General features: G+C 47.2%; 1 long non-coding RNA gene, 1 other non-coding gene and 1 gene segment (V, D, J or C); 2 read left to right on the plus strand and 1 right to left on the minus strand.

Moving 5' to 3' along the window:
• The first annotated feature begins 1589 nt into the window (after nt 1-1589).
• Nucleotides 1590-14581, plus strand: LOC103171914. 2 transcript variants are annotated; one of them, XR_006085958.1, is made up of 6 exons: nt 1590-1694; nt 9823-9974; nt 12077-12278; nt 13337-13360; nt 13905-14011; nt 14144-14581. It is a non-coding gene; the product is annotated as an uncharacterized LOC103171914 (long non-coding RNA). The 2 variants fall into 2 exon arrangements; XR_006085959.1 differs by lacking the exon at nt 1590-1694 and adding an exon at nt 2244-2630.
• Nucleotides 13941-19342, minus strand: LOC103171959. The segment is given in 3 exon segments: nt 13941-13998; nt 17975-18231; nt 19145-19342. Coding segments are annotated over 3 exon segments (333 nt in total).
• A 5953-nt stretch (nt 19343-25295) lies between these two features.
• On the plus strand, nt 25296-25366 carry LOC121851722. The gene has a single exon (XR_006085960.1). It is a non-coding gene; the product is annotated as a small nucleolar RNA SNORD26 (small nucleolar RNA).
• Nucleotides 25367-27324: the final 1958 nt, after the last annotated feature.

Below are 27324 nucleotides of genomic sequence, written 5' to 3' on the forward strand. Positions count from 1 at the left end.
TATTACTGCGCTGCTAGAGAAGGGCACAGCGTGAGAGAGAGACAGATCTCTCAAACATAAACCTCACACAGGATACCCAATGCCCCTCACGACACCACACACACACATACACACCTGCGTAGATTCGCATACAATATTGACAACCGCACGCTGTGTCCAACTCAACCCAGATGATTGACAAATAGAGAGAGGTGTTTTAGGCAGGACAATACAATTCCTCTATCTCACCAACTTCCTACATTTTTCCCTGCTCGCTTCTATCTGGGAATATGGCCATCTTGTGGACTGTAGTTCACAGTCCGGCCACTCAAGGAGGCAGCCATCCTGGTGAGTAGACGTTTCTAATTTTATGGCAGGAACATCCATTTCATCACCGCCCTGACCTTCCCTCCTTGTCCCCATCTCCGTAATTAACAGCAATATTGTGATATTGTGACACTGACACCTCTATGTAGCCTGATATTAACAGTGAGAACCTCTATATAGTCTGATATTAATAGTGAGAACCTCTATATAATCTGATAAGAACAGCGACACCTCTGCATAGTTTGATATCAACAGCGACACCTCTGCATATTCTGATATTAACAGTGACACTTCTATATAGTCTGATATTAACAGCGACACCTCTATATAGTCTGATATTAACAGTGAGCACCTCAATATAGTCTGATATTAACAGCGACACCTCTGCATAGTCTGATATTAACAGTGACACTTCTATACAGTCTGATATTAACAGTGAGCACCTCAATATAGTCAGTTATTAACAGCGACACCTCTATATAGTCTGATATTAACAGTGAGCACCTCAATATAGTCTGATATTAACAGCGACACCTCTATACAGTCTGATATTAACAGTGAGCACCTCAATATAGTCTGATATTAACAGCGACACCTCTATATAGTCTGATATTAACAGTGTCACCTCTATATAGTCTGATATTAACAGTGTCACCTTTATATAGTGTCACCTTTATATGGTCTTATATTCAGTGACACCTCTATATAGGTTGGCATTAGAAGCCATATTTGCTAATTTGGATAACATAAGACATTGGAAAAGGTGCCTTAAGGGAGGCAAAGACTGTGCTTTTGCCGTGTAGATCGTGTTGGGGGGGGGCGGGTGGGGTGGGGTTGTGGGTGGGGGCGTTGTGGTCTTTCTGCCTCTCTCTCTGTCGGTGGGTGTTTTTGAACGAGTCTTTCTCATTGTGGGGACAGGGGGGAGCACTGTGGTACATCTCTCGGTAACAGCTGTACAAAAACTAGGTGTGGGAGGGGATTCCTGTAGGTCCATCACAGATGGGGTTTACGAGTAACTTCTGGTTGGACTTAGTTGTGAAGCAGGAGAGAGAGAGAGAGAGATGGTAGGAGTAACAGGAAGGGAAGTTGTGGGAAAGACAGGAGTGAGACCAGAGAAAGAGAGGGGAGGGGGGGGGGAGAGAGTAAGAGAGATGAATAAGAGGAGGGGAGGAAGCAGATAGCAAATGAGGGAAAGATGTGAGAGCAGGAGAGAGGGGGGTGAGAGAGGCAGAGAAAGAGTGAGATACAGGGAGATAGAAGGAAGGAAGGAGGAGAGAGTGAGTGAAAGAAGAGGGGGGCGAAGAGATGGAGGTGTTTATGTCAGTCGTTGACATGATGTGCAAACACTATTGCGTATTTCGGAGAAGGGACAAGACTGAGAGTCCTGGGTAAGTATTACCTGGATGTGAGGGTCTGTCTGTCTCTCTCTCTGTCTCTGTCTCCCTCTGTTTCACTGTCTCTCAGACAGGAGATATATGTCAGACACTGCTCGCTGTGTACACCAATCCAGCATTCTTCGGTGATGGGACTAAACTGGTTGTTCTCGGTGAGTTCAAGACATTTTTAAATACATTTCGCCCACAAATATACGGTCAGTTCACTTTCCAGTCCATTCTGTGAAGCGCTTTGAGACGTCGAGAAGATGTGAAAAGCGCGATATCAAATGCAAGGATTATTATTATATTATTATAAATCTTAGGTAAAGTTCTGTCCTCTAACCCCACAACCCCTGCTCTCTCGCGTGGGTCTGCTCTGGTCCTCTTTCCCCCACACTGGAGCTCTCCATTCTCATCCCATTCCCTACTCTCTCTCCCAACCCTCCATCATGTCCTTGTTGATGTTTGCCTTTGAACTCTGTCTCTCTCTCTGTCTCAATCCGTCTTTTTCTGTCTGTCTGTCTCCCTCTCTTTCTCTCAGTCTTTCTCTCTCTCTCTGCTTCTCTGTCTCTATCTTTCTCCTGTCTCTGATGTAAACTGCTTTTCAAATGGAACAAAGTTAATCCTTATCGGTGAGTTTGAGTGGGTTTTTCTGATTCAAATATGAGCATCGGACACAACTTTGTCTCAGTCTCCCCGTCTAGTTATCTCTCCATCAGCCTCTGGCTGTCTGTTTGTATGTTACTCTCAGACTCATTCTCTCAGCTCCTGTGTCTCTCGCTCTATCCACTCTTTCTCTGCCGTGCCTTGTCTCAGTCTCTGTCTGTCTCCCTGATGTTTTTCTCTCTCTCTATCTCTCTCTATGGTTAAGGTTTTAATACGCCCACCTGTCTCTGTGCTCCTCTGGTGTAAACTACTTTGCAGATGGAACAAAGTTAATTGTTCTCGGTGAGTTTCAGTTCATTTCTCCGGTTCAAAATGTCTGCGTCTATCCTGAACTTTGTCTCTGTCTCACTCCCTCAGTCTCTAACTTTAATTCTCTCTCAGCCTGTCTGTCTGTCTGTCTGTCTGTCTGTCTGTCTGCTGTGTGTGTCTCTGTCTTTAACTCGCTTTGTCTCAGTCTCGCAGGCCGTCTATCCCTCGATTTGTCCCGGTATCTATCAGTCTATCTCTCTCTTAGTCCCTCTCTCTCTAAGTCTCTGTCTCTCAGTCTGTGTCTCAGTCTAATTCTCTAAACCTTTCTGTCTCTGTCAGTATCTCTCTCAATCTCTTCTTCTCTGTTCTCCCCCTTTCTCAGTCTCCCTCTCTCTCTTTCCCGCACCTCGTATCTCTCAGTCTCTCTCTCCATCTCTCTATAAAGTAGATTGTGAAGTGTGAGATACATCGATGATAAGGAGATGAAGATAGAGAGGGATACAGAGGGAACAGAACAAGGTGTGGGTGAGATAGAGTGAGGGTCCATTGCTGTCCTGAAAATACTCCTTGATTTAGAGTCAGAAACACGGAGGGAATGGTTCAGGGAGTCGGTGAGATGAGCCTGAAATTGGTCCCAGAATAGGAACAGGCACAGAGCGGGACAGAGCGGGGAGATGGTGAGATGGAGTGAAGGTCTACTCCTGCCCTTCAATTAGTTCCAAATTAAGAGATCGAGACACGGAGGGGAGTTAGGGAGATGGAGAAATAGGGTTGGACGTTGAGAGAGAGAGAGAGAGACAGAGAGATATAAAGAGCCAGAGATAGATCATTTGTGTTTGGACAGTAAGGTGTCTGGCATATGTGGAAATCCTTCATCGTGCTTGCGAGGATTCAAATCAAATAGTATTCCATGCATTCCACCTGCACACAGAAATGTGATATTTATCACAGAGATATTTATTGCAATGGAAGGTCCACACCCGGCTTCAGGAAAGTAGTTAAACACCGTTTAGTAAGAGCCGAGGCTTGCAGATGGAAAAACAGAAAGAGAGACTGAGAGAGAGGGAGATGGACAAACTGAACCATAGAATAGAAATGTTACGGCAGAAGAAAGCAATTGGGTCCACTGTGTCTGTGCTGACTCCCTCAGGAGCAATCCTTTCAGTTCCACTTGTCTGCTCTTTTTCATGTGTTTTTCTAGTTCTCTATCGAAACTCTCGATCATGTCAAGCCTCAACATGTTTTTGTTCCAGTGCAGTGGAAAACTCCCGGTAGTTATCTCCGTCTCTCTATAAAGTAGATTGTGAAGTGTGAGATACATCGATGATAAGGAGATGAAGATAGAGAGGGATACAGAGGGAACAAAACAAGGTGTGGGTGAGATAGAGTGAGGGTCCATTGCTGCCCTGAAAATACTCCTTGATTTAGAGTCAGAAACATGGAGGGAATAGTTCAGGGAGTCAGTGAGATGAGCCTGAAATTGGTCCCAGAACAGGAACAGGCACACGGTGGGACAGAGCGGGGAGATGGTGAGATGGTCTACTCCTGCCCTTCAATTGGTCCAAAATTAAGAGATCGAGACACGGAGGGGAGTTAGGGAGATGGAGAAATAGGGTGGGAAGTTGAGAGAGAGAGCCAGGGAGACACAGAGACAACAACAACAACAACAAGATTCCATTTATAGAGCGCCTTTCACGTCAGGAGGACGTCCCAAGGCGCTGCACAGTTGGGTCATGACCCGAGCAGGGGGGAAATGGTCAGGGTGAGGGGAGGGAAGGGAGGGAGAGAGGAGGGGGGAAATGGTCAGGGTGAGGGGAGGGAAGGGAGATGGAGAAATAGGGTTGGACGTTGAGAGAGAGAGAGAGAGAGACAGAGAGATATAAAGAGCCAGAGATAGATCATTTGTGTTTGGACAGTAAGGTGTCTGGCATATGTGGAAATCCTTCATCGTGCTTGCGAGGATTCAAATCAAATAGTGTTCCATGCATTCCACCTGCACACAGAAATCCCAGCGATATTTATTGCAATGGAAGGTCCACACCCGGCTTCAGGAAAGTATTTAGACACCGTTTAGTAAGAGCCGAGGCTTGCAGATGGAGAAACAGATAGAGAGACTGAGAGAGAGGGAGATGGACAAACTGAACCATAGAATAGAAATGTTACGGCAGAAGAAAGCCATTGGGTCCACTGTGTCTGTGCTGATTCCCTCAAGAGCAATCCTTTCAGTTCCACTTGCCTGCTCTTTCTCATGTGTTTCTCTAGTTCTCTATTGAAACTCTCGATCATGTCAAGCCTCGACATGTTTTTGTTCCAGTGGAATATTCCCAGTAGTTATCACCATCTCTCTGTAAAGAAGATTGTGAAGTGTGAGATACATCGATGATAAGCAGATGAAGATAGAGAGGGATACAGAGGGAACAAAACAAGGTGTGGGTGAGATAAGAGTGAGGCTCCATTGCTGCCCTGAAAATACTCCTTCATTTAGAGTCAGAAACATGGAGGGAATGGTTCAGGGAGCGGTGAGATGAGCCTGAAATTGGTCCCAGAATAGGAACAGGCATACGGTGGGACAGAGATGGGAGATGGAGTGATGGTCTACTCCTGCCCTACAATTGGTCCCAAATTAAGAGATCGAGACATGGAGGGGAGTTAGGGAGATGGAGAAATAGGGTGGGACATCGCGAGAGAGAGCCAGAGAGACACAAAGACATAAAGAGCCAGAGATAGATCGTTTGTGTTTGGACAGTAAGGTGTCTGGCATATGTGGAAATCCTTCATCGTGCTTGCGAGGATTCAAATCAAATAGTGTTTCATGCATTCCACCTGCACACAGAAATCCCAGAGCTATTTATTGCAATGGAAGGTGCAGTCTCTCACTGGAAGGACGCACCCGGCTTCAGGAAAGTATTTAGACACCGTTTAGTAAGAGCCGAGGTTTGCAGATAGAGAAACAGAAAGAGAGACTGAGAGAGAGAGGGAGATGGACAAACTGAACCATAGAATAGAAATGCTACGGCAGAAGAAAGCCATTGGGTCCACTGTGTCTGTGCTGACTCACTCAGGAGCAATCCTTTCAGTTCCACTTGTCTGCTCTTTTTCATGTGTTTTTCTAGTTCTCTTATCAAAACCCTCGATCATGTCAAGCCTCAACATGTTTTTTGTTCCAGTGGAAAATTCCCGGTAGTTATAACTGTTATTGCATATTATTAGCCTCTAAAAGTTTGAGTAAATGGACGTGTGTTTTGCCTTTTCAAACATTAGTTGCCCTCCGAACATCCGGGCGCAATTTTCGCATCCAAGAATGTTAGACAAATTGTAGTCAGAATATTCAACTATATCCTCCCCAACACTCTCACTGTTCTCGGACACTACAGACTTGACCTCTTTCAGTTCCATTAATTACTGCACATCCTCCTCACCCTGAAGGAGTCCTGTAGCTCAGTAGTCAGAGCTCTCGCCTCGCAAGCAAGAGATCTGGGTTGGATTCCCGGCAGTGCGAAACCTTGGGCGAGTTTCCTTACCCACGCGCCTGACAATAACCCCTCAAGAGGAAAAAGAAAAACACAGTAAATTGGTCACTCAACCCACCACCGTTTGTGGGGACGGCGCTGTGCGCAATTAATTATACAGTTAATTCGCTTTACGGTATATTCTGTGAAGCGCTTTGAGACGTCTAGAAGACATGTAAAGCACTTTATCAGTTCCTCGCCCTCGCAAATTTCCATGAGCTGTTCACATACACCCCCACCACCCCCCACCCCACGTCCCAGTTCCTCTGGCTCCCAATCCACCAAAGATTTGTGTTCAAGAACTTCGTCCTCCCATTTAAAGCCATCCATGGTCTTGCTCCTCGCTACCTCTGTGACGAAATAAACCTTTACCAACCTGTCCGCTCCCTCCGCTCAGTGGGCATTGGCCTCACCCATGTCCCATCCCTCTGCCATCAACAATAGGGCCTTCAATCTTCCTGCCCCCATCCTCCATCCCTCTGCCATTCCCCCTCCCATGGCTCCTTCAAGCCACGTCTAAAGACCTTCCACTTCGACTGTGCCTTCAGCCACCCACCCGCCCGCTCTCCTTTTGCACTCCACCCTGTTGGTTCCAACTCCCAGGTTGGGTGCAAATCCTCCGCTCTTCAGTGGGATATCCTGCCAACATGAACTGGGGAATATAAACGCAAAGTGATGTTGTTTTATACTCAATAAGTTACGACCATTCTCGTCCATAAAACATTGATGAAATACTCATTACGTATCTCTGACAGACCCTCATTTTGTATGACTAGATTTCCCTTTTTGCTTCCATCTGACTGTAACTTTCATAGAATCATAATAATAATAATCCTTGCATTTTGATATAGCGCTTTTCACGTCGGGAGGACGTCCCAAAGCGCTTCACAGAACACACTGTAAAGTGAATTGACTGTATATTTGTGGGCGAACGCGGCAGCCAATTGCGCACAGCAATGTCCCACAAACAGTCGTAGATTGAAAATGACCCATTTATTATTGTGTTTTGTTTTGGAGGATTATTATTAGGCTCTGTGTGGAGTAAGGAAACTTGCCCAAGGTTTCGCCCTCTGCCTGGAATTGAACTCAGGTCTCTCGCTTGCAAAGCGAGTGCTCTAACCACTGAGCTACAGGACTCCACTACAGAAATTATGCAGCACAAAAGGAGGCCATTCGGCCCATCGTGTCTGCTTGAAAAGAGCTTGCAAATCAATCACCCTCCCCAGCTCTCTCTCCCTATATAATTATCTGCTTTCCTCTTAAAAGTTGCTATCAGGCAATGTATTCCAGATCCGAACAACTCGCTGTGTGAAAACATTTCTTCTCACCTCCCGTTTCTTTAACAACTATAACTATATTCTTTTAACTAGATTTTTTGTGTGGGTCTTTAAAATCTTTTTAGTATTTTTCTATATGCTGCATCTGCGTCTTTCCTTGTATCCCCTTTTGGTCTTATCAAGTCTCCTTTTTTTTCTCTCTCTCTCTACTTTCTCTATCTGCCTAATGCTCTTTTCGTGTTACTAACATTGCATTTTTTATATGCAGAGCGCGAGGGAGAGGGGGATACATAAGAACTTAAGAATTAGGAGCAGGAGTCGGCCATTCGTGCCTGCCCCGCCATTCAATAAGATCATGGCTGATCTTCAAACCTAACTCTGATTACCTGCTCTATCCCCATATCCCTCTATTTTTCAAGAATCTTATCAGTCTCAGCCTTGAAAATGTTCAAGGACTGAGCATCTACAGCCTTCTGGGGGAGTGAATTCCATAAGTTCACTACCCTCTGAGTGAAGAAATGTTTCCTCAACTCTGTTCTAAAAGGCTGACCCTTAATTTTCAGACTATGACCCCCGGTTATAGGTTCTCCATCCGGGGAAACAGTCCCTCTGTGTCTACTTTATCAGCCCTTTAAGAATCTTATATGTTTCAATAAGATCCCCCCTAATTCTTCTGTACTCCAGAAAATACAGTCCTAGTTTATTCAGCCTCTCCTCATAGGTCAGTCCCCTCATCCCAGGAACTAACCGAGTGAATCTACGCTATACCCCTTCGAGGGCAAGTATGTCCTTTTTTAAATAAGGAGACCAAAACTGCACACAATACTCTCGGTGCGGTCTCACCAAAGACCTACACAGTTGCAGCGAGACTTCCCTACTCTTATATTCTAAACCTTTTGCAATGAACGCTAACTGCCGTTCGCCTTCTTAGTTGCTGCTGCACCTGCAAACTAACTTTTTGGGACTGGTGTACAAGGACACCCAAATCCCTCTGAACACTAACACTATCTAACTTCTCCCCTTCCAGAAAATAATCTGTTCTTTTATTCTTGCTACCGAGGTGAATAATTTCACATTGAATTCCATCTGCCACCTACTTGCCCACTCCCCGAGCCTATCCATATCACGTTGCAATCTTTTTGCATCATCCTGAGAGCTCACTCTGTCGCCGAGTTTAGTATCATCCTCGAATTTAGACACATTACATTCAATGTCCTCGTCCAGATCATTGATGTAAATAGTAAATAGCTGAGGCCCAAGCACTGATCCTTGTGGCACTCCACTAGTTACATCTCCTGCCAATTCGAGAATGATCCGTTTATCACTACTCTCTGCTTTCTACCCGATAGCCACTCTTCTATCCATGTTAATATTTTCCCATTAATCCCGTGGGCCTTGATCTTGAGTAACAGCCTTTTGTGTGGCACCTTGTCAAATGCCTTCCTAAAATCCAAATATACCACATCTACTGGTTCCCCCTTATCCAACCTGCTGGATACATCCTCAAAAAATTCTAAAAGGTTAGTCAAGCATGACTTTTGTAAAGCCATGTTGACTCTGCCTAATCTTTTTATGGTCTTCCAGGTATCCCATAACTACGTCTTTTATTAAGGACTCAAGAATTTTCCCTACAACTGACGTCAAACTAACTGGTCTATAGTTTTCCCTATTTTCTCTCCCACCCTTCTTAAATAGTGGAGTTACGTTTGCAATCTTCCAATCAATGGGAACTTTTCCAGTATCCACAGACTTTTGGAAGATTACAGACATGCCATCCACTATCTCAGTAGCCGCCTCCTTTAAAACTCTCGGATGCAGGCCATCCGGTCCAGGGGATTTATCGGTTTTAAGACCCGACAATTTACCGAGAACCATCTCTTTACTAATGTTAATCTCCCTAAGTTGCTCGCTAACATTGGCTTCTTGGTCCTCTATTTTTGGTATGTTTCCAGTGTCTTCTACGGTGAAGACTGTAGAAAAATACTTGTTTAATGACTGTGCCATGTCTTTGTCCCCTATTATAATTCCTCCGGTCTCTGCCCGATACGGAGAGAAATTGAGAGAGAGAGAGAAATAGAAATATGGAGAGAAAGATAGACAGTTAGGGATAGATTGATAGCGAGAGATACTGAGACAGAGAGAGGGAGAGAAAGATAGTCAGAGAACGAGACAGTTAGAGAGACAGACAGAGAGACACACACAGAGACAGAGACAGAGGACACAGAAAGAGGTAAACAGTGACAGACAGATATCTATAACATCTCTAATTCTCTCCATGTCTTATTCTCTTACATTTTCTCTCCCATTCTCTCTCTTTCTCGCTCTCCTTCTTATTTTTCTCTCATTCCCTCTTTCCGTCTTTTATTCTCTCCCTTACTCTTTCTCATTCACACTCTCTCTCTCTCATTCCTTCTCTTTCTCTCCCTATTGCTCCCTCAGGGAAAAATGACAAAGTAAACCCACCCAACGTCTTCCTGTACGATGCATCCCACGACGAGCTGAGGACAGAGAAACGGGGAACATTTGTGTGTCTTGTCTCCGATTTTTACCCGGACGCAGTTCAGATAGAGTGGGAAATTAATGATGCGCTGGTGAGTATCTCTCAAGAGTGTTAAATAATCTGATTAGAACAAGAAAATTAACAGGAGAATCCCTACATTCGGTGTATTGTACCACATTTCACATCCCCAAGCGCGAGGCTGCGATCTTGAATGCACGACTCTCCGATTCAGAGGCGAAACAGCGAGCGACTGATCCGAGCTGAGATACGGGGTCGGGTTCGAATTTAACAACGGTACCAAAAAAGCTCACAACATGACGACGATCAAACATGGCTGCCACTAACATTCTTGTCCCGAAATGGCTGCCCCTGTGGTCTTAAAGTTGGCCTAAGCGAAAAGCACGGTGGTCGGAAAATTATGCATTGGTCAAACCCTGTCAATCAGGCTCCGGTTTCTGAGTCAGAAGTTTGTGGAGTTGAGATCCCCCCCCTCCCAATCTAGCTTCAGTCAGACTGACACTGTGCCCTTGTGTCCCCTTGAATGGTTAGTCAATTGGCAGATCGCTTTGGAGGAGAAATAGAACATAATTAGGAGCAGGAGTAGGCCATTCGGCCCCTCGAGCTGCCCCGCCATTTGATAAGGTCACGGCTGATCTTCTGACCTCACTCTAATTACCTGCTCTATCCCCATATCCGCTAATCCCTCTATTTTTTAAACATCTCTCAGTCTCAGCCTTGAAGATGTTCAAGCACTGACATCTACAGCCTTCTGGGGGAGTGGATTCCATAAAGTCACAGCCCTCTGAGTGAAGAAATGTTCCCTCAACTCTGTTCTAAAAGGCTGACCCTTAATTTTAAGACTGTGACCCCCGGTTATAGATTCTCCCACCGGGGAAACAGACCCTCAGTGTCTACTTTATCAGCCCTTTAAGAATCTTATATGTTTCAATAAGATCCCCCCTAATTCTTCTGTACTCCAGAGAATACAGCCCTGGTTTATTCAGCCTCTCCTCATAGGTCAGTCCCCTCATCCCAGGAACTAACCGAGTGAATCTACGCTGCACCCCCTCGAGGGCAAGTATGTCCTTTTTCAAACAAGGAGACCAAAACTGCACACAATACTCTTGGTGCGGTCTCACCAAAGCCCTATAGTTGCAGCGAGACTTCCCTACTCTTGTACTCTAAACCTTTTGCAATGAACGCTAACTGCCGTTCGCCTTCTTAGCTGCTGCTGCACCTGCAAACTAACTTTTTGGGACTGGTGTACGAGGACACCCAAATCCCTCTGAACACTAACACTATCTAATCTCTCCCCCTCCAGAAAATAATCTGTTTTTCTATTTTTGCCACCGAGGTGAATAACTTCACACTTACCCGCATTAAATTCCATCTGCCACCGACTCGCCCACTTCCCTCGCCATCTATATCCCGTTGCAATCTTTTTGCATCATCCTCAGAGCTTACTCTCCCATCGAGTTTAGTGTCATCCGTGAATTTAGATACGTTACATTCAATGTCCTCGTCTGGATCATTGATGTAAACTGAGGCCTACGCACTGATCCTTGTGGCACTCCACTAGTCACCGCTGGCCAATTCGAGAATGACCCGTTTATCCCTACTCTCTGTTTTCTACCCGTTAACCACTCTTCAATCCTTGCTAATATGCTCCCATTAATCCCGTGGGCCTTAACCTTGCAATAAACCCTTCCAAGTAAATAAATAATTCCGCGTGTGTTTGTGGGACACGACTGTGCACAATTTGCTGCCGCCATTCCCCTGCAAAATAAATGCACAGTCACTCCACTTTGCAATATATTCGGAGAAAGGCTTTGAGACATCTAAATGACGCTTTAAGGGGCTATATCAAATGCAAGGAATGCTGTCGTTATTTACAGCGGATGTTAAAAATCTCTGCAAGGCTGCTGGCTGGTGGGGAGGGGGGGGGAGTGGAGAGATCTGCTCACAGCTCAGGGCTGAAATCCCACCCGCTGATAGATCGACTCGAATATGAAGCTGGTCAGGAACTAGGGAAAGAGATACTGCTGTGGTCAACTGTGTAATTGGTCACGGATTTTGAGACAGAAACATAGTCGTGGAGTTCACAGCAGTCGTAGAGACGGAGCGATGGTCTGCTCCTGCCCTGAAATTGGTTCCGAGACATTTCCTAATGTGGATTTTTTTTTTTTTTTACAGGTTAAGAATGAGGACAGCAGACCAATTCACACCGATTTAAAATCCCTCAAGTCAAAATCCAGCTCAACGTATTCTGTGAGCAGTCGCCTCCGTCTCTCTGTAAACCACTGGGCTGATGCCAAACTTATAACCTGCCGCGTCACCCACTTTGGGGAAGGAACTACTATAACGAAACACGAGGCAAAGGTGAAACCAAAAGGAGGTAAATACACATAAATCTGTGTGTGTGCGTGTGTGTCAAAGTGTTTGTTTCGTTCATAAAACCCTCAGGCAGGTGTCAAAATGCATCAAAATACCAGCCGGTCTTGACCCAACAATTTATATTTATATAGTAGTGCCCCAGAGCACTTGACAGAGGTGGAGCATGACCCTGAGCAGCGGAGGGGCAAGGTGACCAAGGCTCGGTTGAAGGGGAAGGTCTTCAGGAATGATCGGAACATGGGGAAGGATGGGACAAGATGGAGGGATAGGGAGAGAGTGTTCCAGTGTTTTGGGGAGTGCCTGAACGCACAGCCATGATTAGAGGGCATGTGGATTGATGTGGACGTGTCTGCAGGAGGCAGAGTTTTGGATTAAATGGATTTTGTGGATAGTGTAGCTGGGAAGACTGGCGAGGTGGGCATTTGAGTAGGTGAGATGGGAGTTGATGAACGCGTGGATGAGAGTTTCGACTGGGTTTGAACCCATCACCATGAGCAGCCGGGGCATCTGACACACACTGTAGCGTTCCAAACGAGACTTATCATTTCCACCTGGTCCCTGAAAGCTCTTTCAGTAGGAAGGTAAGTGAGGTCTTCTTGATGCTGAACTGGCTCCAAGCAGTGTCAGAATCAATTCCACCCCAAATGGTGGCCTCGGTAGTCTGGTTCCTGAACCAGATAGGTCAGCAGTACTCCAGGGCATGGCTGCTGGCAGCCCAAACCCATCCCCAACAAGACTTAGAGCTGCAGAAAAATCACAGACGTCAGTCAGGGCTTTCGCTCCGGAGCCGAATGGGAAGAATCCCAGCCTCTCCATGGTGTGCTACCCTCCAAGTACTATCGACCAGACGGGCTGGGCTGGTCTGTGGGACAGTGACCTACAGGACTGTCAGAGAGAAAGAGAGAGAGAGAGGAGGGTGGTGGGGGGGGGCGGGGGGGTGAGGGGAGAGAGAGGTATCCAGAAAGGAAATTTCAACATTCCAATCATTTGGAAAGCTATCTCAGGTCTGAGGTGATGAAGCAAAATGTAGTAATTTCTTCTCATTTATTTCCCCTCCAGGGATCTGTTACTCTCTGACAAAAGGTGAGTGGGAAAGACTGGACATATATTCTGGATAAGTAAGGGGATATTGAGGTATTAAATGAGATGGAGGAACAAACAAACAAACAAACAACAACAAATTACATTTGCGTAGGAGATAGATAAGAGACTTGGGAGGTATGTAAATGAACCGAAGTACAAACAAACAACAACTTGGATTTATATAGCGCCCTCCACTCCGGAGACGGCGTCTCAGAGCGCTTAAGAGGTAGACAGATGGAGACTTGGGGAGTTAGAGTGGATTGGGGTGTGAGAGGAGGATGGATGGAGAATTGTGGGGTCAGATCATGGCTTGATCGACAACAGCAGCAGCAAATCACATCGGGAGGCCGTCCCAAGGGGCTGAAGTGTGAGACGGAGATGGATTGAGTCTTGAGGATTAAGGGCGTGGATTATGTTGTGAGAAGGAGATGATTTGAGACCTAAGGAGTAAAAGGGTGGTTCGAGATGTGGGAGGGAGGTGGAGAGAGAATTGAGGGGTGAAGAGGATAGATTCATTGACTTACAAATTTCTGTTGCTTCTTAGATGAAATGCAGGAGAGAATGGTGACTGGAAAATTGACCTATCTCCTCCTAGTCTGTAAAAGTGTTCTCTATGGCGTTATGATATCCTTCATTGCCTGGAAAACCAAGGTAAAAATTAAACAGTTTCACTCAATAAGTGCGAGTTGTTACTAAGCTTTCAGACGTGTGTGAGGTGGGAGCGTTGAGTGTTGTGGGAAACTAAAACTAAATTATACATTTTATTCCCGTTTTTCTCCCCAGTCTCTTTCCAGGAAGCAATTTGACTGATTCCGAATCGGTGAAGATATTCCACAAGAGACAGAGAGAATATCATCAAAAATAAACCACTTTTAGTTTAAATATTTCTTGGCCGGGGATGGGTTAGAGCAGAGAGCTCTCGAGAGGGGGAGCGAGCAGTACTACGATGGGGGAGATAGAGAGAGAGAGATAGCACTTGGGGTTAGAATAGAGAGCTTCAGTTTGGGGGGAATGAGCACCATTAAGTGCTCAAGCTGGAGGGAGATGGTTGGGGTTAGAGTAGAGAACTCCAGTGTGGTGACATGTGGGTGTGGTATGACCTTTACTGCACATAACAAATCTTTCGCTATTGTAACGTACAATTTACCGACTTGCACCGAGTAAGTGCTTCCATGTAGCGACGTAGTTCCTTCGTTTATTAAATTCTGATTTTTATTCGCATTTAATTCTTATTCAGTTTTTTTCTCTCTCTCTCGTTGGTTTGAGGCCAGCCTCAAAATGGCTGTCAGAAGTGGCTTCCGGACGCTGTCAAAATGGCCACCAAAGGGAGTGACTCAAAATAATAATAATCATAATAATCCTTGCACTTGGTATCTGGAGCCTCAGCACGTCATCGCGACGTCTCAAAACGGTTAAGTGAATTGACTGTACGTTTCGTGGGTGAAACACAGCAGCCGACCGCGCAAAGCGGCGTCCCACAAACAGTCGTGGATTGAAGTGACCAAACGGTTGGTCGTAGTTAGCGCTGCAGCTGTTTCTGCCTGTGTCTGTCTCTACCTGTCTTTGTATCTTGTGTCTCTCTCTGTGCCTGTACGCGTTTGTCTCTACGCGCGTTTGCCTGTGTGTGTGTGTGTGTGTGTGTGGGGTGTGTCTTTGTTTGTCTGTGTCGCTCTCCCTTCTGGCTCTTTCTGTCTGTATTTCTGTCTGGTTCTGTTTCCACTTGTCTGTCTAGGGCCGGGACCTATGTTTCTGTCTGTACGTGTCTGTAATTGTCTCGTCTGTCTTTGTTTCTGATTGTCTGCCACCCACCCCCACCCGCTCAAGACACTTGGAAAGATTATGACTCAAATTTCTAAGGCTCTGTTGATGTTGTAGAAAAAGGGTCGGGCGTGCGGGGGGGGAAAGAATTGGAGCGCTCGGATGTGGTGAGGTTTAGTTGTGGAAAGTTCTGCACTTTGTGCGTGTTTTTAATGTGAGCATTAAAGTGTTTGCAGACACCTGCTATCTCTCCCTTTCCTCCCCCCACCCCATCTCTCCTCAATCCACCCCGACCTAATACTGCATTCACTCTGCTCTCTGTCTGCATGTCTGTCTCTCCCTCTCTCTCTGTTTGTGTCTCCCACTCGCGCCTTCTCTATCTCTTTACCGTCTCTTTCCATTTCTCTCTTTATCTCTGTCTTTCTCTCGCTTACGCCGTAGCTCTCTGTCCTGTCTCGTTCGGTTCTCTTTCCCTCCGTATCTCTCTTTCAGTCTTTCCTTCGCCGTCTCACTCTTGTCACTGTCCAAAATCAAAATGGAAACAGAAGTCGCTGGGAGCACGCAGCAGGTCACAGGCAGCAGCTTGGGGGAAGAAAAGGAGTTAACCTTTCAGGTTGAAAGCCTTTCACCTGTTCCGACGAAAGGTTGTCGACCTGAAACGTTAGCTCATTTTCCTCTCTCTCCATAGATGCTGCCTGGCCTGGTGCGTGCTCCCAGCGACTTCTGTTTTTATCTCCAGATTTCCAGCATCTGCAGTGTTTTGCATTTTCTACAAGAATGTGTCTGCGTCCGCGTCTGCGTGTGTGTGTGTGTCTGTGTGTGTGTCACAAGATTGGTCTGAGTAAAGGAAGCCCTTCATCGCATCTGATCTATTCCCTTCAGAAGCCCCAACCGACCGTCCCCCCCATCACAGCATCGAACAGCTGTTTAAATGAGTCCCAGCGTCCAGTCCTCAAACGCACCCTCCTCTTGGTGACCTGCTCCAGTCTTTAATTACCCTCTGGATAAAGATAAACTGATCTCTGTCCTGAAATTGTCCTTTACATCCCTAAACCTGTGTCCTCTTGTTCTACTGTCATGATGCATCCTAAAGAATTGATCTGGGTGTCTTTATCAATTCCGTTTAAAATAAGAATCCGTGCATTAGATACAGCGCCTGATCACATCGTCGAGGCGTCTCAAAGTGTTTCACAGGATCTACTGCAAAGTGTGGTGACTGTATATTTTGCGGGCGAAACACAGCAATCATTTTCCGCACAGCGACGGTCCCACAAACAGCCGTGGAGCGAGCGACCAATTTTGTTTGGGGGAAATGTTGGCCAGGTCACCAGAGAGAAATACCTTTTTCTTTTCAAATTGCACCACAGGAGATCTTTAACATTCATCTGAACAGGTCCTCCCCCCTCCCTGGACTGCACTGGAGCATCAGCACACACTGTGTGATTCCAGCTCCCAACACGGGGCTTGAACCCACAACCTTGTGTTCAAAAGTCCAGATCCCGATGACTGAGCCACGCTGATACGTAAGCCTCTGGGTGGAATAATGAGGGACCAGGTTTGCGAGTACTTATACAGATGTGGATTTGTGGAGGGCAGATCAAGTTTGACCAGCTTTACACAGCTACTTGAGCTAGTTACGGCAAACGTAGATCAGGGCAATTCTATGGCTGTAGTATATCCAGAATTGAAAAGGTATTTGATAAGGAGTCACGTATAGATTGATGAAGAAACAATGCACACAGAGCATAGAGGGAAATGTGATTTGGATTTAGCCGTTGAAGAACAAAAAGCAAAGTCGGGCTCTATTTCATTCACTCTGTGTCTCTGAGTCTGTCTCAGTCTCTCTGGTTTCTGTCTCCTAGTCTCTATCGCTCGCCATCTATCTGGCTTCTCTTGAGATAGATTTGCACATGATAGGTGTGAGAGAGAGAGAGGGAGAGAGAGAGAGATGCCTGAAAGAACCAGAGACAGAGAAACTGAGCTAAAAACAAAGAGACTCTGAGATTGAGACAGAGAGTGAGCCAAAGGGAGAGATAGACAGAAAGAGGGAGAGACAGACAAAGAGAGCAAAAGTCAGAGAAATCGAGATATATTGAGGGAGAGAGAGAGAGACAGATAATGAAATATATATAGCCGGAGAGAGGACACAAGTGGGGATGGAGAGAGAGAATGAGAGGGAGATGGGAGAGAGAGACACACACACACACACAGAGACAGAGGGATGGAAGAGAGGCCAACAAAGAGACACAGATAGAGGGAGAAACAGATAGAGGAAGAGAAGAAACAATAGAGAAAAAGATAGCCTTGACTGTGACCCCAAAACCCCACAACATGGAGCTCAGACTCAGAACCTTGAGCCCAGAGCCCGAGCTACAAGCCTGACACCTGCTAAACCACAGAGCCAAAACAGCACAGCTCCACACAATAACAGGATGTCACCGGCCACACTCAGCACAAATCGCAAAGAGCAGATGTGGGCAGATAGTTTGCTGCTGGTTTATCCGACCTCAAATTTCCCTTATGCTCTGTGCTCTCTAAACTAGGTCAAGGGCTGGTGTCTCCACCCTCCCCCACCCCACCACCACTCTCTCTCTCTGTGTCCCTCGGGGAGATATCTGCCCTCTGTTGGCCAGTTGGCGTGATGATCTACTCATTCTCGCTCTCACGTTCTGTCTCTCTGTCTACATTGCTTTATTCTGTTGGAGAGTACAGGTGCCAGTGTGAAGCGGGGAGGGAGGTGGAGTGGCAGGAAGGGTGTGTGAGGAGTGAGGTTTATGAGTGAGCTTTCAGTCAATCTCTCTCACTGTGCTTATCTCTGGCTGCGCAGTAATACACCCCCTCCTGGGGCGCTCTCACCATTGAGATGTTCAGCCGAGATGTTGTCTGACCTTGCGATATGATCTCAAAATTACTCTGCTCGTCCTTCTCCATAGTCGGTGGGCTCGGATAGTAGGTAAAGCCGATCAGTCTCAGGCCCTCTCCATCTCTCTGCTGGTACCAGAGCATTACATCTTTACTGCTGTCATTCTGGTGACAACCCAATAGCACAGAGTCGCTCTCTCTCACCACCGTCCTCGGAGGCCACTGATAGATCAGCTCGGCTGTCCCCCAGCCTGAGGGAGACACAAGCATTGAAACAAAAGTGGGACTCGTTGCGAAGGGTAGTGACTTGTGTGTTGTGGGCCAACACGGCAGCCACTTCCAGGCAAACAGCCGTGACGATTGTATCTGTCGGCCGGGCACTGAGAGATAGACTTCGCCCCTCCCACTCCCACCCCACACATTGGTGGCGGTGGGCGGGGGAGTCGTTGCTGGGGTTTGACCAGCTTGTATCTCATGGCTTTTCCCCCCATTCTCCATTGTGAGCGCTGCGTGGCAAGTTTCACGCTACACAGACCGCCCCCAAACCAGGGCTTTGGATCAGGAGCTGATTGGGAAGAATCCTTGACCCCAGTGACCAGTCTGCTCCCCTATAAGTCCTGCTGCCAGACAGGCTGGGACCTGGAGAATTGTGGACCCTCTAGACTCAGGAACCGGGTGACCAAGAGAACGAGACACACACATACAGATAGAGAACACACACACATATACATACACATGCAGATAGAGAACACCCACAAAGATACTCACACATATATACACACACACACACACACATATACATACACATGCAGATAGAGAACACCCACAAAGATACTCACACATATATACACACACACACACATACAGATAGATAGAGAACACACACACATACACACATACAGATAGAGAACACACACACATACAAACACATACAGATAGAGAACACACACACATATATACATACACACACACACAACAAACACACAGAGAACACAAACACACAGAGAACACATACAAATACTACATATACACACACACACAGATACACACACATGTACTGATAGAGAGACAAATATAGAGCCTGAGACAGAGAGAGGGTGTAATATGAAATCCCAGTGTATTCAGGAGCCTGGGGGGAATTGAGAGATGTTGAGAGATACTCACAGGGCCAGAGGATGGCGATCAGAGAGACGGTGAGAAAGGACAGACTCATTGTTGGCAGAGACTTGGATTAACATTGGGAACCTCACACCAGAGCTCACTTCTCTCCCTCTCTCTCTCTCTCAAACACACACACACACACACACATGCGCACAAACAAATACACTCTCTCTGTGATATGAAACCCCGGCAGAGTGAAGCCACCAATGACACCAAAGTGTATGAACCACATTACAGATGGACCTCCCACCTCGGCGGACTTTTGTGGGATGTGGAGGGGTGATTCAGTGAGGCCACAGCCTCCCCCCGGGGGACTGACTGGGAACTGCAGGTGCAAAATTGGTCCCAGAATCAAAGATAAGAGAGAAAAGGACTGAACAGAGCGGGGACTGGGCGAGATGGAGTGATGGTTGACTGAAACGGACCAGATGAGCGCTCCTGTAAGGATAGAGTCGAAACACAATGACTGTGAGAAACAACTACTTGACCTTTCTCACCGAATTACAGAATTTATAACAACCGAAACTCTCCCTGATTAAAAAGTAACTGATCAAATATCTAATCTTCTACTTAGTCACGCTTTATTTACTTACCAGATTGTTTTCAAGTTGTTATTATTTGACAATCTCAATCAAATCAATTATTGCTTTGGACATTTGTTATCAATATTCAAGTTATTATCCATCCCGTTAAAACACTACAAAAAAAGTTAAAACTCTACGCTGTCCTTCCACACTCCCAGGTCAGGGTTAGAGACAAAGTAAAGCTCCTCTACACTGTGCGTCCGTCCACACTCCCAGGTCAGGGGTAGAGACACAGTAACGCTCCCTCTACACTGTGTGTTCACACTCCCAGGTCAGGGTTAGAGACACAGTAACGCTCCCTCTACACTGTGTGTCCACACTCCCAGGTCAGGGTTAGAGACACAGTAAAGCTCCTCTACACTGTGCGTCCACACTCCCAGGTCAGGGTTAGAGACACAGTAAAGCTCCTCTACACTGTGTGTCCACACTCCCAGGTCAGGGGTAGAGACACAGTAACGCTCCCTCTACACTGTGCGTCCACACTCCCAGGTCAGGGTTAGAGACACAGTAACGCTCCTCTACACTGTGTGTCCACACTCCCAGGTCAGGGTTAGAGACACAGTAAACCTCCTCTACACTGTGCGTCCACACTCCCAGGTCAGGGTTAGAGACACAGTAACGCTCCCTCTACACTGTGCGTCCACACTCCCAGGTCAGGGTTAGAGACACAGTAACGCTCCCTCTACACTGTGCGTCCACACTCCCAGGTCAGGGTTAGAGACACAGTAACGCTCCCTCTACACTGTGCGTCCAGGTCAGAGATATAGTCACAGTTAAGGTGGAGAGGTAGGAGGGGGCCGATGGTCGGGCGGGCGTGGCGAGGACAAGGCTGGAGCCTGCTGAGCGGAGGGAGCGGACAGGTTGTTAAGGGGTTAGCAGGTCGGAGAGGGCGAGGCCATAGAGGGCCTTGAGGATGAGAATTTTGAACTCCACATTCTCTGAAGGATGGGGAGCCAGTGGAGCCGGGCGAGGGTAGGCGCGATGCGGGGGTCACGAAGGGAGAGGACACGGGTTGCAGTGTTCTGGATGATCTGCAGCCTGTGGGGAGAGAGGAGTTCGAAAGGCCGACCGCCGAGCAGGGCATTGGCATAGTCGAACCTGGTCGTAACGAGGGTTTCAACAGCCTGACAAGTGGCTCACGGGGCCATCTTTCCACTGTGCCGTGTACCCAGGACGAAATGGTAAAGTTGCTAAATATTCAATCACAAGTAAACAAGTTCAATTCAGGCAGTGAATTTTTGGATCAGTGTTTGTGAGGGAAAGACTGTTGATGGTGGAACCACAGCACCACCTGGTGTGAAAGAAGAAAGAACCCGCATTTTTAACTCCGAAACGCCTCAAAACACATTGCAGGACTTTACTGTCGAGTATAGTAACTGGGTATTTTCTAACAATCCTTCCATTTGATAAAGGGCCTTATCTTGTCGACAAACCATCTCAAAGCATTTCACAGGAATTTAAAATAAAATGTAGTGACTGGGCGGTTTGTATGTATGTGTGTGTGTATGTCTATGTACGTGTGTGTGTCTCTATGTTTGTATGTGTGTCTCTATGTGTGGTGTCCCTATGTATGTGTGTGTGTCTCTATGTATGTGTGTATGTCTCTATGTATGTGTGTATGTCTCTATGTATGTGTGTCTCTACATTTGTGTGTGTGTGTGTCTATATGTATGTGTGTGTGTGTCTATGTGCGTGTGTGTCTATGTGTGTGTGTGTGCCTATGTATGGGTGTGTGTCTCTATGTATGTGTGTCTCCACATTTGTGTGTGTGTCTATATATGTATGTGTGTCTATGCATGTGTGTCTATCTATATGTATGTGTCTCTCTATGCATTTGAGTGTGTCTCTATGTACGTGTGTATGTGTCTATGTGTGTGTGTGCCTATGTATGTGTGTGTGTCTCTATGTTTGTGTGTGTTTGTGTCTATGCATGTGTGTGTCTATGTATGTATGTGTCTATGTATGTCAGTGTGTGTGTGTGTATCTATGTATGTAAGTGTGTATGTATGTATATGTGTGTCTACGTATGTGTGTGTGTCTATGCATGTATGTGTCTATGTATGTATGTAAGTGTGTGTGTGTCTATGTATGTATCTATGTATGTATGTATGTAAGTGAGTGTGTGTGAGTGTCTATGTATGTATGTGTCTATATATGTAAGTGTGTGTGTCTATGTATGTATGTGTCTATGTATATATGTCTGTGTCTATGTATATATGTCTGTGTATGTGTGTCTATGTATGTGTGCCTATGTATGTGTGTCTCTATGTATGTGTGTGTGTCTCTGTATGTCTCTATATAATAACATAATAATCCTTGCATATGTGTGTGTCTCTAAATTTGTGTGTGTTTGTCTCTATGCATTTGAGTGTGTCTCTATGTACGTGTGTATGTGTCTATGCATGTAAGTGTGTGTGTATCTATCATGTATCTATGTATGTATGTAAGTGTGTGTGAGTGTCTATGTATGTATGTGTCTATGTATGTATGTGTGTGTGTCTATATGCGTGTGTGTCTATGTGTGTGTGTGTCTCTATGTTTGTCTCTATGCATTTGAGTGTGTCTCTATGTACGTGTGTGTGTGTCTATCATGTATCTATGTATGTATGTGTGTGTGAGTGTCTACGTATGTGTCTATGTATGTAAGTGTGTATGTATGTGTGTCTATGCATGTGTGTGTCTATGTATGTATGTAAGTGTGTGTGCGCCTATGTATGTATGTGCCTATGTATGTGTCTATGTATGTCTGTGTGTCTATGTGTGTGCGTCTGTGTGTGTCTATGTGTATGCGTCTGTGTGTGTATGTATGTGTTTGTATGTGTGTGTTTATCAATGTTTGTGCCTATGTATGTATGTGTCTATGTATGTATGTGTGTGTATGTGTGTCTATGTGTCTATGTGTGTATGTAGGTATATGTATGTGTGTGTGTCTATGTGTGTGTGTGCCTATGTATGTGTGTCCATGTATGTGTATATGCATACATATGCATGTATATGTGTATGCATGTATGTGTTTCTACGTATGCATGTATGTATGTGTCTATGTATGTATGTAAGTGTGTATGTATGTAAGTGTGTATGTATGTATGTGTCCATGTACGTATGTAAGTGTAGAATCATAGAATCGTACATCACAAAAAGAGGCCATTCGGCCCATCGAGTCTGTGCGGCTCTTTGAAAAGAGCAATGCAATGTCAGTCCCACTCCCCGGCCCTTTCCCCATAACCCGCCAACCCGTCCGCCTCAAATACCCGTCCACCGCGTCTTTAAAAGTAGTTATCGAATCGGCCTCCACCGCCCTCTCAGGTGACGCCTTCCAGAATCGAACAACTCGCTGCGTGGAAAAAAAATTCTTCTCCCCTCCCCTCGGCTTCTTTTAGAGACTATTTTGAATCTGTGACCTCGCGTCGCCGACACACCCACCAGTGGGAACAGTTTGTCCCTCTCTAACCCATCAAATCCCCTCGTGGTTTTGAAGACCTCTATCAGGTCTCCTCGTCACCTTCTCTGCTCCAACAAGAATAACCCTCGTGTGTGTGTGTGTGTGTAATAATAATTATAATAATCCTTGCACTTGACGTGTGGGTACGTGTCCGTGTCTGAGCTGCGCGACCTCCACGTTATAATCAACACCGAGTTACCTCTCAGGTTCCCCTCAGAAAAAAGAAGCTGTCGACGTCCATCATCCGCGTCGTCGTCGTCGTCGTCCTCGTCAAAGATGGCGCCGGGCGGGCGGCGTCACCCCCAAAAAAGGCGCCAAAACCAAACCACCAACCGCCAAAACCCCAGGCCCCGGATGTGGCGGTTGGCGGGCGCCTTTCGAATCCCTTTTTTTTTTCGCGGGCTACCCACAATGCCCCGGGCGCGGCTGTATAAGGCAGCGCTACCCACAATGCCACCGGCGCGGCTCTCCATATAAGGCAGCGCTACCCACAGTGCCACCGGCTCGGCTCTCCATATAAGGCAGCGCTACCCACAATGCCACTGGCGCGGCTCTCCATATAAGGCAGCGCTACCCACAATGCCACCGGCGCGGTTCTCGCTCCCTATAAGTTCCGGCCGTGGCCGTCGTTCGGCCATTTTGTCGCCTGCGGTTTCAGGTGAGTGGACATGTCGCTCTGAGAGAGAGCGAGAGAGAGATGGCGGGTCAAGTCAATCCGGCGCCATCCTCCTCTCCCCGGCCTCACCGGGCCCCGAGTCGTACGGCTTTTCACGCCTCGGTACCCGATGGTTCTTTAGGCGCTATTATTTCTCCGCGCCCCCCCCCCTCCCGCCCGCCCCGGGGCCTCGGCTGTCTCGATGATGATGACCTTTCACAGACCTGTACTGATGCAACCGTGATCGAGCCATGTTCCTCCTCAATGGAGCTGATGAGACGAGCTGTGACTCCCGAGAAAGAATTGGGGGTGGGTGGGGCCGGGCACGATTTGGGAATTTTTTTTGAGGGGGGGTGGGAGCTGGAGGCGACCTGGGGGTTGGGGAGGAATGTGTGTGTGGGGTCGGGGAGGGGGGAATGTGTGTGGGGGATGTGTGTGGGGGGGGCGGGGAGGGGGGAAATGTGTGTGGGGGATGGGGAGGGGGAATTTGGGTGGGGAATGGGAGAGGGGAATGTGTGTGGGGGGGGGATGGGGAGGGGGGAAATGTGTGTGGGGGGGGCGGGGAGGGGGGAAATGTGTGTGGGGGGGCGGGGAGAGGGGAATGTGTGGGGGGGGCGGGGAGGGGGGAATTTGGGTGGGGGAATGGGGAGGGGGGAATGTGTGTGGGGGGGCGGGGGAGGGGGATGTGTGTGGGGGGGAGGGGAATGTGTGTGGGGGGGGGGGAGAGGGGAATGTGTGTGGGGGGGGAGAGAGGGGTGTGTGTATGGGGGGGCGGGGAAAGGGGAATGTGTGTGGGGGGGGAGAGGGTGTGTGTATGGGGGGGCGGGGAAAGGGGAATGTGTGTGTGTGGGGGGGGCGGGGAAAGGGAATGTGGGGGGGGGGGAGTGTGTGTGTGTGGGGGGGGGGAGAGGGGTGTGTGTATGGGGGGGGCGGGGAGGGGGGAATGTGGGGGGGGGAAGAGGAAGCCATGGGTGTGGGGAGAAGGTTAATTGGTAGGTGATAGCCAGAGGGAGAATTACAAACTTGGGGGTCAAACACAAGGATTATATTATGCTGGAGGTGGAGAGGGAGGGGGGGGGGGGAGTACGGTCTGTTGGTTGTCGTATTTGTGATCGGCCACACGTGGAAATCCATCACTGTTTAAGGGGTGGGGTTTCTGAGGGAGCCATCGAGTCGGGAGAATGTTTAGGAAGACGACTGCAAAGCGATTAAGCGAATGGTTCAGAATTATTCACGTGTTTTCTTACATATCCCGTGAAATGTCTATTTAAGAAGCTTCCGCTAAATTAATTGGACTGTCCCTTTGCTTCAGGTGCAGCGGTGGGAGCCCTTTGGCACAGGTAATTGGTCTTAATACAAATGTAATTTAGCCAAGTAATTTAGATGCTCTGTTGGGATGGGGGTGGGGGGGTGCAGAGTGGGTGTAAATCATAGTATATCATTGCGTTTTGACGGGGGAGGAGCCGTTTTGTGCCACCAAGATGAATTCACCTGAACTCTCTCTTTCTGCATAAACTGTGTAGAAACTTAATATTCTGAGTGGCACTGGTGACCAGTGGGGATGGGGTGAACACAGATCTGAATGACCCATTTAAATTGCACTTGTAAAGCTGCTCCAGATACTCACTGCGGCAGTCGCGTAGTGAACCAACTTGGGGGAGTTTTTTTTCTCTCTCTCTCTCTCTCTCTCTCTCTCGGCTACAAGACCCTCACGCTCCCCACCCTCAGCGGGGCTGGTTCCGGCTGGTCGCACGTTCTTTCAGCCGCTCTGCCCCGAGACTTTGGGGCGCGAAAGGCGCTGTACGGAAACAGAAGCTGTTCCCTTATAGTTCAGTTGTCATTTACCCCACTGCTGCCTTTTTTGTTAGCCCCAGGTTCGAGCAGTGGTTGGCTGCCATCTCAAGTGAGCTTTGATTTCTTTTTCAGGTTACTTGTCTGTTGTTGGTGCCAGTTCTCTTGAGGTGAGCACTGAGTAAGCTTTTCGTTTTGTAAACCATGTATAAATTAGCATATAAATTTGGGTGTTTTTTTTTTGTCGTCCATTTTGAAGCTCTGAACCGGGCATATATAGTCTACAGTCTGCAATCTTCAGTCTGCCGTCCTAACTGCTGTTCATGATGATTCATAACAAATAGACAAGCATATATCTGAGTAAACCTTGATGCTCAAAACTTGTTCTGAAAAACAGCAGTGGCCAGAAATGAACCGGTTTTTGTTGTTCCGGGCGCGTCGCAATCTGAAATGTTGTCCCGTTTCTCCCGGCAGGAGCACGCACCGCTGCTGAATGTGACCTCGTTTGTGCAAGCAAACTCGGCTCTATCCCGTCGCCAAGGTTTGTATTTCTCTGGTCTCTGCAGACATCTCATAGCTGCGAGCAGCAGCTGTTTGTGGTGTCACCACTTGGACCTCTTAATCCCTGCCTGAAGTATTTGCCCGCTGCTTTTTGTAGATTTTAGCTGTTCCAAATGATAACAACAATAATCCTTGCATTTTATATCTTATTATTGGAATATAAATATCAAAATTTGATCTCTCAAAGACAGGATAAGGCACTACGCCAAATGCAAGGATTATTATTATTATACAGCGCTTGGATCACTTTGTTGGGACGTCTCAACGCGCTTCACAGAATACACTGTAAAGCGAATTGACTGTGATTTGCGGGTGAATCTCGGCAGCCAATTGCGCACAGCGACATCCCACAAACGGTTGTGGGCTGAGTGAACAAATTTGTTGGTTTATTCTGTGAAGCGCTCCAGCGAGACGTCTCAATATCAAACTCGAGGATGATTATTGTTAAAATGTGTCTTCTAGGCATACGTCTGGGTTTGTCAGAAGCTCAGGAGCAGTCACTTAACAATAACTCTTCCCTTGATAGTGGAACACCTTTATTGCGGGGATGGGTCTGTGTGTGTGGTTAGGGTGTCACGTTCCCTGGTTTGAGAGGATGATATGGGTATTGCCCAGAAATAAGTGGACGGCATATTGTCGACTGATAATACTTTTTGAGTCACCAAAGCCCTGATCAAACCAGTTGTACCTTGCGGTGTAGGTAGGCCGTTAGTTTTGAGTCTGTGCTCACGGTCTCCGCTTGTTCTGTTTCAGGAAATGGCCACGGCTGGGAAAAGGGGGTACACTTGGTGAGTACTAGTCTCGTTTCAATGTCTCTCGACTTGGAGCCTTTGCGTAGCAGAGCAACTTAGCTTGATCAGCGGCTTAAGCTTGAACGCTGCACCAGGCTGCAATAGCTACATGACCTGCCCCCCCCCTCCCCCTCCCCGCCAGTATCCCCAGCTTCAATCCCCGCAAACTGCGACTGTGTTCGCCCGCACTAAACTCCCTCTCCCCTGGCTTGGCGTGGGGTTCCGTGCTGCCAAGTGCTCCCGAGACACTGCCCGGCGTGACAGGCGCAGAGCAAGTGCATGTTGTCGACGGCCAAACCGCCATCGCCTGTAATTTATCCCTGTATCCTGCGTGCCGGGGAGTTGGGTCAGTGGCAGCC

This window comes from Callorhinchus milii, unplaced genomic scaffold (assembly GCF_018977255.1).
Source record: "Callorhinchus milii isolate IMCB2004 unplaced genomic scaffold, IMCB_Cmil_1.0 Scaffold95, whole genome shotgun sequence".
Classification (NCBI taxonomy): domain Eukaryota; kingdom Metazoa; phylum Chordata; class Chondrichthyes; order Chimaeriformes; family Callorhinchidae; genus Callorhinchus; species Callorhinchus milii.